The 10,653-nt window shown below is 40.9% G+C and overlaps 1 protein-coding gene across 6 annotated transcripts in view; it reads left to right on the plus strand.

Moving 5' to 3' along the window:
• Positions 1-10,653, plus strand: part of RTEL1 (regulator of telomere elongation helicase 1) — a 50,569-nt gene that overhangs the window by 38,304 nt on the left and 1,612 nt on the right. For 4 of the 6 annotated variants that reach the window (XR_012631430.1, XM_074888286.1, XM_074888287.1 and 1 more), the window contains 5 exons: positions 328-444; positions 2,321-2,563; positions 4,065-4,241; positions 4,795-4,980; positions 5,500-5,603. Coding sequence is in view for 5 of the 6 variants with exons in the window: in XM_074888286.1 (XP_074744387.1) it covers positions 328-444; positions 2,321-2,563; positions 4,065-4,241; positions 4,795-4,980; positions 5,500-5,603 (827 nt within the window). In the remaining variant the exon portion in view is untranslated. The remainder of the gene's footprint in view (positions 1-327; positions 445-2,320; positions 2,564-4,064; positions 4,242-4,794; positions 4,981-5,499; positions 5,604-10,653) is intronic. The other 2 variants (XM_074888289.1, XM_074888290.1) reach the window with 2 other exon arrangements.

Consider the following 10,653-nt stretch of genomic DNA (forward strand, 5'->3'; position numbering starts at 1 on the left):
TTAGTAATTTTATTTCAAAAGGGGGGTTTACAGATCTATTTAAATTGTGAATCTAGGCTGTAGATTTAAAAACTTTGTGTGTGTCTTTGCTACCCAGAGAGTGCCACCAGAATTGTGAATAGAAGGTAATCATGTCCTCACAGAGCTTGTGAAATCTTTTGAAACCCTGGAACAATGAAGTCCTAAAAAAAGCGAGGTGTTAGCTGACCCCCTCTTATCAGAGAAAGACATCTACATCTTCAGGTGTTTTCAGCATGCTTTGAAATGCACCATTCTGTGTTCCTTCTCCCCTAAGTTCACTGTTAACATACTGGTTTGATTTAACAGAAGAAAAGCAGAGTCAGCAAAAAACTTCATTCTCAAAGGACTCATGTGCTCAGCTAAACCCTGGACTCCACTTGAACCGGGGAGGATTCCACTTGACAACAGGGCTGACTAGTGCAGGTACCCTTCATGTTCAATAAAAACCCAGTCCCGAGGTAATTCATGTTATGTTTTATTTCATCACTGACTGTAAGTTCTCCTGGTGGGAACCAATGTTGTTTTGAGGTCACCCAGCACAGTGGCTCCCTATCCATAGGTAGGAGTGATGGTAATTCGGAATTTTCAGCAAGGATTGTACAAAACAAAACATAAAACCCAATTAGAAAAAAAAACAAACCAAAACAAAAACCAAAGCACCAGAAGTTTTCCCTAGAGACTGACCTGGCCTACATCAGTGAGGGAAAGGGTGAGTTGAGCACAAGAGTGCTGGGCTTTGTTCACCCGGGGCTCGTGAAAGAGCCATTTGAGGAACGTAAATTTAGACTGGCTCAGCATGAATCCAGGTGTGAAGAAGAAAAGGGTTCCTGTTTAGTTACTGGTAATGTGGCCAGTCTGTTTTTTTCTGTAGAAACAGAGACTAGCAAATGTATTATCACAGTTGCACGTAATCTCTATATGCACCCCCCTCGTCTCATACTGTCCAGTATTTATCTTTGAAGTCAAAGGTTCATTTGTTTGATTACAGATTTTCCTGAGAACAGCTGGGAATTTTTTGTATTTCTCACAAGGAAATGAGTAGGATAGTTGGACAGCTTAGAAGTTTTTCAAGAGTAAAGAATAGTCAAAGGCTAATCCTTTTTTAAAAAAAAAATAAAATAAAAAGCCAGTGTTTCCTGGAAGGCTTTAAAAGCTTTTCATGTGTGAAGCCATGTTGTTTCTTTGACTTGTTTTCCTGTTTTGTTTTGTCTTTTAAGAACGTTTGAACAAAACAGAATCTTTGGTAATTATTTTGTCCCAAGGTCCATCAGATGGATTTTCCCAGAAACTTGTTTCCACTAAAAGTAATTGAGAAAATAATAGCAATAAATGCAAATGTTATTTCTCTTGCTCACTCCTTAAGTAGGGTATGCTCCTGTGAAAATGTCACGAAGCTGTATGATAGGCAATAAAAGATACTGATTATAAAATTCACACCCATCTTTTTCCCCTTTTGGGAAATTGAACCGAGCCCATCTTTTAAAACTTCATTATCTTCTTTAACTTCTTTAAAAGTTCTTTAGTGGAAAACAAAGATCTAAATACCAAAAGATGAGGCTGGTTAATTTAAATCAGTTTCTTTTCATATACTTCATCCATATTTGCATGCCTACAATGTGCAGACCAGAACTTTTTGATTTCCAGTACATTTTAGAGGAAAGACTTGACACTTTGAACACAAGTCCACTGGAGTTTAGCGGGATGTTCATAGCTACTTCCGCCTTCTGTTGTGCTCCTGCATTGCTCTCATGCTATCTTGTGTGTTATTTCAGGTTAGTTATTCATTTTTGACACTATGTTTTCCTGTTGGGAAACACATACACCCCTTTTCTCCTTTTTATTAGTAAGGGGTGAGGAATCTATTCTTTAAAATTGCTCTTGGCAGTCTACTTGCCCATGTGTCAGGCCAGCATAGCTGGTTAAGCCATCCATTTCAAATGCTTCTACTCCTTTAGTGTAGCACAAACCCTGATTTATTGCTGACCTTCATGCACAGTGTCTTCTCTGTCACCTTTTTCTCATTCCCTAGTGACCATCTGACACATTTCTCCATTTAAAAGATAAAACCTCCAGGAGATGCTAAAAGCAATCCCCAGAATACATTTGTGCTCAGTTGCCATTTCCAGGAGCAGGTCTTGGCTCTGCCCAAGGCCATGCCAGGGGGAGGCATGTGGCTCTGCAGGCCTTTACCACTTTCAAGTAGTCCAGGAACCCCCTTCTGAATGAAAAGAGTCAGTACAAAAGAGTGACCTGATTGTTCCTCCCCAAGCCCTGCTCACGTGTATTCTTTGTCTCTCAGGGCAGAACGCCAGTGGAGCTCCAAGGAGAGACACTGAAAAAGCATCGAGCTCTAAGAGAGATCGCCACCAGGTCCTCAGGACTACCTACCTCAACGATGTGAAAAGGGCTTTGGACAAAAGCGCTTACAGCCGCTTCTATGAAGCGTTGTTGGCTTACAAGAAGACAGATAACTATGATGCTATGATAGCAGTGATAGCAGCCCTCACCACTGAGAGGCCAGAAGACTTTCATCTCCTACAAAGTAAGGGTTTCTTGCCTAAATCACTCTCGTTTAGCTGAAAATAAGATGTAGGTGCTGTGATCTGACATGAACAATAACCTTTCACTGGTCATTAGTTTGCAAATTTTCCCCTTTTAGGAAAAACTTTCAGCATTGGTAAACTTCACTCCTCCCAGCTTTTCGTTTAGCAAACCAGATAAATTGAGCAGCAGGAAAAATGTGTTTAAATGAATCATTCAGAGAGCAAAAAATGTCAAGGTTATGAAATATTATCTCTGTTCAGTTAGAAATTGTCTATTAAAACCATTAGGTAATACCTCAGTAATTCCAGTCCTAATCTTCAGTCAGATGACTTCATTGCCTTTTTTTCTCCTCAATTACTCCAAGTGATTGCTCTTTAGAAAAGACAGTGACTATTGAACTGACTCCGTTTTTGTTCTCATGACCATTAGTTGCTATACTGGTGCTAAGCTCCTGGATCACTTACAGATTTTGGGATAAGAAATCACACTTTTGATTCACTATTCTTCTGCAGAGCTTTACCTGGAAATAGTTATGGAACTGTGTCATAATTTTGTATCCTTATCATTCATAATAATCATTGAGACATTTCAGGCTGGTTACTTATTTTCTCAGAAGTAGTTTAGTTTGTTTTTTTCCTTTCATAGGTTTAATGATGAAAGGATTCAGGAAACTAGAAGTTTTCAAAATTTGAATCAGGCTTTATTGTTTAAAAAAGGAAGAGGGGGGATTATATGCTGGTCTTGATCATCTTGGTGGAGACGTCTTGTCTTGTGCTGTGTAACACCTCAGTCCCACTTTCTCCCATCTCTCTTGTGAATTCCTCTGCAGGAAATGATGCATACAGTGTATGCTGGGAAATGCTGATGTAGTTTTGTTTGTTGTCTTTAGGAAATAATAATAAGTACTCCACTGACTGTGAATAGATGTCATAGTCTCCAAATTTTTAGAAAATATTTCTTCTGGTTCATTCACTTCACGCAGTGAAGAGTGGGAGGGAAATGAACTATGTGGCACTGAGTCATCATCATCTCATGAACATTTTTTTTTCCACAAACAGAGTCAGTATCTACTGAGCAAATGTTTTGACCTCAGAGGACTTTGGTAGGATTGTGCTTGGCAGTAAGTCATAATTGGGATTTTTAAAAATTTCTGTATGTGTTATAAATTCTTGTCAACCAAATAGTAACAAGGAATTTGAGAAAGGCTTTGCAGATATTGTGTATATATGTTCTTTTGCTGGATCAATTGCCAGGTGAAGGGCTGGAGCAGGTATTTGTGCTTAGCTGTAGAGAACAGAAGAATTCTGAGGTAAGCTGAGGTTATTTTCAGTACTAAATGCTCAGCTGTCTTCTGGCAAGGAGAAAAGCCTATAACTAGAAAATCAACTAGGAATATGGCTGATTCTGTTTTAGCTTTCAGAGAATTTGTCCCCTCCAAAACAGTCTTCCATGGTCAGGCATTTATTTTCCTCTGCATTTGACTGTTTTCTTTTGGACAGGGTTTTACATGTTTGTGCGCCCTCATCACAAAGAGCAGTTCAAAGAGATGTGTAAAGATTTGACTGGAATCGTCTGTGGTGAGGGAGAGAAGCAATTGCAACAGCAGGTTCAAGGTGAAGGGAGCCCTCTGAGTTCGGAGAGCTGGTGTATGAACGGAGAAAAAAGCCACGTGCAAGGTTGGAAAAGAACATTTGTCTGAAGTTTAGAATCTTATTTGCTAGTATGACGGGTAGTGTCCAACAGCCTGAGCTGTGCGCTAGGGCCTTCCTGCACTAGGTGTGTAAAGGAAGAAAAAGCAATTGTCTGTGTCCAAATTGTCTTAAAAAACCAAAACACAGGTGTAAGATAGAAGGCAATGTGAGATGGGGAAGGGCAAGGAAACAAGAAAAAATTATAGTGCTATCTTCTTTAAATGGTGAAATGTGTTATGGGTGAAGGCAGAATTTTTTGCGTCTTAAGTGGGGTGGGAGCAGGAGTGGATCGACATCCACGCTGTCTAGGAAGAACTTCCACACAACTATTTCAATACAAAGGGTCCCTTTCAGTAGTGATGTGTGGGTTAGTATCAAAACTTCTGTTAACCAGGCACTATGGCATAAAGAAATAGTTATTCAGATTGTGTTTTTCTTATACGATGAGATTTTACTGAACTTACTGCTGATCGTGCTTTGTGGAGTCTGTGTATTGTGCTCTGCATTATACTGTTTTGTATTCTTTCTTTCTAACCAGTTGCAGCCACTTTTAAGGGTGAGGCGCCAGAGAAGATTCAGAGGAAGATTTCCTCCTTCTGCTTTAACCAGGAAAGCAAACGCAAAGTGCCAAAGATCAAAGTATCAAAAGAATCCGGTAACGTGAGAGCACCCACCGGCTCTGGAGCTGTGCCCATCTTTCCCCTGGAGATGGAGCCAGAGTGTGGTAGGTATAGGTGAGGTTTCGGATGCAATTCTCTTAATACTCAGGAATAAAGATAAGTTACACACATGAGAATTGTGCTAAAGATCTATTAAATGATGATTGGTTCATGCTTATATTTGCTCAAGTGCGATAACGATTTGTGAGGTCTGCTAAATAGAATTTGTACTTTCTGCCACTTGCATGTGCCCTACCAAAGCCCTTCATTGTCTTTATCACAATGGTGTAATAGTTTCCTCAGAACTTACGTCTTTTTCTCCACAACTTCCTTGTAAAGTGAGGACCTAACCTCAGTTTCTAATTGGGACCTGAAGCACCAAGAGACTGAGTGAGGTCATGTAAAATAATGTAACAGGGCCAGGTATTGCCCTGTGAAGGTAATTCATAAAGCTCATGGTTATTGTTTTCTGGACTGCACTGGAAATGTATATGGATGAGAATTTCACAGGTGATTACTGGAATTTAGTCATTTCCTTCCTCTCTTTCTCTCTCACCCTCTCCCCATCCCCACCTCTGTTCTAGGAAGATTCCAGTGCTCTAACTGCAAATCTGAGGATGATGTGCCTTTTAAATGTCCATTATGTGACTTCACTTGCTGCAAAACATGCTGGGAGCAGTTCCTAAAGGTTATCTTGTTCATTGGTTTCAGTTTTTCCTGAAACTGCTGGTGAATTTTGTGCTTTTTGGGACAACCATGTGGTCAGCCCTGGAAACAGAATTTCTCTATTTACAGAGAGAACAGCCAAATCCCGATGGAAGATTTACCACTTGTTTCATTATTTTCTGTGCTCTGCAGTGTAATTGGAGGCAGATCTCTGCCTTATGCTGTGTTTTTTTTACACCTTTGCATCTCCGTCGAAGCTACCTCCACATGTTTTTCCCATCTAGAGCTGTTCAGGCAACAAGCTGTGGAGTCAACCTGAAAAAAAATTATTTTTTTTTTTTACATCTGAACCTTTTTTTTTTCTTGCTTAGTTCCATAATTTTCTCTATCTAAAAACCTACTATAAAGCACTATTGTGACATGAGGCAAATCGGGAACAGGCTGCGTAAGGAAGTGGTTGAGTCCCCATCCCTGGAGGTATTTACAAGAGGTGTAGATGTGGTGCTTAGGGACGTGGTTTAGTGGTGGGCTGGGTTAACCGTTGGACTCCATAATCTGAAGGGTCTTTTCCAACCTAAATGATTCTATGAATCTATGATTCTAAATTCATGATCAAATACCCTGTGTTATCCTGTCCATTGGTTTTCCTGGCTGAGTAAATTGGTGGTTGAAATTCTTTAGATAAGAGGATGTAACTGATCCCATGTGTTTGGTAGCATCTTACCCAGCATTTGATTTGACAGCCAAGTATTAATAATCTGTGAGCCTGGATATGGAAGTCTAATGTGAGAGTAAGGTGGTTTCTAAACATTCATAGGTGGTGGTGAAGGCTACTAATCAATGGAGCTCAGGGACCTACAAAAACAGTACAGAAGGAAAAGAAATTTCTTCAACCTGTGGATCTATAAGCAAGTACAAAATTACCAGTCATTCCAAGTTCCAGACAAAGGTCTTTCTCAGGAAGATGACACTAAATTATCCAGCTAAGCGTAGAAAATAAACAGTATACTAACATCCAAATAAAATACAACCAAGAGTTGGTCCAAGAGAAATAGAGTAATGCCCTGACTGATGCTCTCAGACATGTATCTCCTAGAGGGAATTCAGAGTAACTGTTCAAATAAATTTCATCCTCAGTCTTTTATACCATATTTCTTTAAAAATGTGAAAATCCAAATGTATTGGATTATAAGGAATATATGTAAGAAAGTACAAGAAAGCTGCAGATCGGGCAGTCAAACCAATTGCCTTGCATAGGCACTTGAATTGCCACTGAATACTCAATTTTTCCTTTTATGCCCAAGTATCATGGGGATGAACATCTGACAGTTGGCATACTCCACTTCAGAAAAGACTCTAGGAAAATCATGACAAGAATTTTACTGGCATGTGTTTATAATCTCTGCTGCTTGAGACTTGACTTGATTAAGGAACAGAAGGAGCTCCTTGGGGAGTTTGCCTTTTGGTTAGGCAAGCATTTGTTATCCCACAGCAATTATGTTATCTCAGCCCATAAATTTTTATCTTGTAAATGGCTGGGGAAAAACTCTCTCCTTTTGCCAGTAAGATGTAACTTGTAATTGTTTCGTCAGTTTAAGAACCCACAAAATTAGAACTGTTGTATATTGAGCAATTGTACTGCCCTGTTCTGTGGCTTTTGTCTTGAAATTAGTAATTCTGAGGTCTGGTTTTTCTCCTTAATCCTCAAGTTAATGTGAGTTCATAGCTCACAGATAAATCACAGAACTTGTTTAGCCTAAACTTTTTTTTTAATCATGCCTTTATCTGATTGCACATCTCTTAGACTGGAGATTAAAATAGTCTGGTTTACTAGATTAGATAGTATTTCAGATCCAGGTACTTGAATGACTCTAGAGGGGGGCAACAAAGCTGGTGGGAGGGCTGGAAGGCTTGTGCTGTGAGGAGCAGCTGAGGACACTGGGTTTGTCTGGTTTGGAGAGAGGAGGCTGAGGGGTGACCTCATCGCGCTCTACGCGTTCCTGAGGAGGGCACGTGGAGAGGGAGGTGCTCTTCACCCTGGGATCCAGCGACAGGATGAATGGGCGCCGTTCAAAGCTCTATCAGGGAGGTTCAGGCTAGATGTTGGGAAACGTTTCTTTCCCAAGAGGGTGGTCAAACACTGGAACAGGCTTCCTAGAGTGGTGCTTGATGCCCCAATGCCCTTGACATGCTTTAACTTTTTGTTCAGCCCAGAGGTGCTCAGGGAGTTGGACTAGATGATTGTTGTAGGACCCACCAACTGGAAGTACTCTTTGTTCTATTCAGGTATCCAATACAAAACAATGTTTGGGGAAGTGAGTCATTCCCCACGGGTTGTTTATTAATGACTTCCGTATTTGCCACTTACCTGAATAATCTTGCCAGTTACAGTGAAACTTCATCCCACGTTGACTAGGTGATATCAGAGGAAAGAAAGTATCTGTGTTTTTTCTTAGCAAAGTGAATCAGAGCTTTGTTTTGTGGTAGCATACCACAGCTCTGAGAGGTGAACAGTCTTCTAATTTGTAAAGATCAGGAAAGACAGATAGTTTGAAGCAAGTAATCAGAATACAATAGCAGGCACACTGAGTCAGAGGAAAGGTTTATCCAGCCCAGCACTCTGTCTCTGCCAGTGGCCAAAAAAGGATGGCTAGGAAAGGATAAAAGAACATGGCAGGCGTGAGTGACGATACTTGTAGGTCATCTCTCAGCCCCGAAGCTATTTGCAGCACAGGAACTCCCTGAGCCAAAGGTTGCTTCTGTTTACTAAGAAACCTCTGATGCATTTCCATCACCTCGTTCAATTCCCTCTGAACACAGATGAACCTGTCATCCGTGTCCTATGGCAAACGGCTCAGCCAAACGTTAGGTGAAGAGCCGTCTCTCTTTTTTTTTTTTTGTCATTTTGAACCTACTTCTTGCTAGTTCAGTTTAATGCCCACTTGTTTGAAAAGGACAAACAAAACATTCTTCCACTTCTCAAGAAAATGCATCATGGATATCATGTCCTTCTTGAGTGCCCCTTGGAGTCCTCCTGCACACACCAACAGGGTGATCCATTTGCTTTCTCCATAGACAACAAACATCAAAGGCCTTATTTAGAAGAATGTGGGTTTTTTTCTTGCTTTGAACCACAAACTGGTTGTGGTTCCCCACTGGGTATGGGGGATGTAAGAAGCATCTTCTCACCAGCTGAGACCTTTTGCTCCGCTGTTCAAGCATCCCTCAAGGCTCAGCACGACTGACATTCTGTAGCCTTTGTTATGGAGAATGTGAAACTACACGACCTGGTCACCTTTTACCTTTCTTATGAGACACCTTTCTAATGATGAATGGTTCTCAGTATACGTACACCAACGTTAGCTTGCTTATGATGCGATTCAAGTGTAGTTCAGTTACTGAAAAGTCAAATATCTTGTAGCTTGGGATATTACTTGAAGACTGATGCATAGAGACACTTCTCCCCATGACAAGACAATTGTTCTCTGCTAGTCATGTGGATGAGAAGGAAGAACAGCCTGGCTCAGAGCACAGGATTGCAAACAGGAAGAAGATTATTCTGTGTCTCTCTGAAACCAATCCCAGAGGAACCATCTCCTAACACGTCCATCCGCATTCCCGCCGTGTGCAGGTTGGTTGCACAGACAACTGACACCGTTCGTGGCCAGGACTGTCTTCGGGATCAAGGTGGCCTTACCAGCAGGAAATGAGCAACCATGGTTTCTGTGTCTGAGCTCTGAACTCTCATCAGAGGCATCGGGCTTTGTCACCACTGACTGGGCTGGATTTGAAAACTCTTCTCTGCTAACAAGTTACTCACTATGTTTTTTCAGCTCAAACACTTTCATGCATATTGTCCTCCGAGGAAGTGACTAACGGCTTATCAATTGAAATGCAATGACTTGGGTTTTGCAAATTGCAATGTCTCTTCCAATTTGTTATTTTACTGAAATAGCTTAGTGGTGGGGAGAGACAGTAAATAATTTTGAAATGTTTTAGAAGCTTTTGGAGGAGCAGACAGAACTCCCTGCAGCTGGAGGGGCATTAGAGGGATCAGTGCCGGCGGCTGTTGGGTGATTTTTCAGTGCATTAGGGGAAGTCTTGTAGGTGCTGTGCCAGTGTGTGCTGCTTTTGGTTTTAGTGTTCTGTGCAGAGGTCTACTGCTGCTTTTCAATGTTTAAATGCATCGTTTATTCATGCCCTTTTTGCAGGTTTTCCAGATATAGTTATTCTCATTTGGACTATCTGTAATATGGGCAAATAATACGAGATTTCACAATTATATATTCCAGTTAAAATTTTCAGAGCTCTTTTGACAAATCATTGTCTACTGGGAGGTAAAGTGAGTTTTCCTCTCCCCCTCTGTTTATGGTATTTCAATTAATGTTTCTAGACTCAAAATACTAGTGCCCAAACCCACTTTGCAGTGATTAACTTCCATACTGCAGCGAAGCCTGCGCACCCCCGCTGCTGTAGGTAACATCGTTTTAGCCTACGGAGCTGGCAGTTGTCTCATAAAGATTAATTTAAAACACTTTTTTACTATATCATTTGAAATAAGCAGAGCATTTTAGTTTTACCAGTAATTTGCAAGATATCAAAAGAACAGTTGAGGTTCATCTGCAGGTCAAATGGCTAAAGACCAGGCTTTAAGATTAGTGAAGAAGTAAAGTGGAACGTGGCTGGAGACACGGTTGCCTCATGAACCCAATCTTCTGCTGTTAATTGAGAAAGGTGTGGGGTGGTATGAAGAAATAAATGTGCTTGTTTCCCCTGCAAAACCCTTGGTTGGTCATGACCACATCTATCACTGATGTCCTGGTATGCCCGGACCACTTCCTTCTCATCTGTGCAAGAGGAAGCAGGAGTTCAGGGAACTCATCAGCCATCTTACGGGATTTCTCTAACAACACCTTTACTTCACAACAGCTCTTGCAGGCTCTGTATTTCCTCATTCCTGTATTTTAGTTTTCCAGATATGTCACAGCTGTAGTTAACTTGAGATAACAGCTGTAAAGTTGTTGCTACTTCACTGAGAGGCTTTCTTCTCCTTTTATTACTAGCAGTTAAAT

Source organism: Strix uralensis, chromosome 18, assembly GCF_047716275.1.
Source record: "Strix uralensis isolate ZFMK-TIS-50842 chromosome 18, bStrUra1, whole genome shotgun sequence".
NCBI classification, from domain to species: Eukaryota; Metazoa; Chordata; class Aves; order Strigiformes; family Strigidae; genus Strix; species Strix uralensis.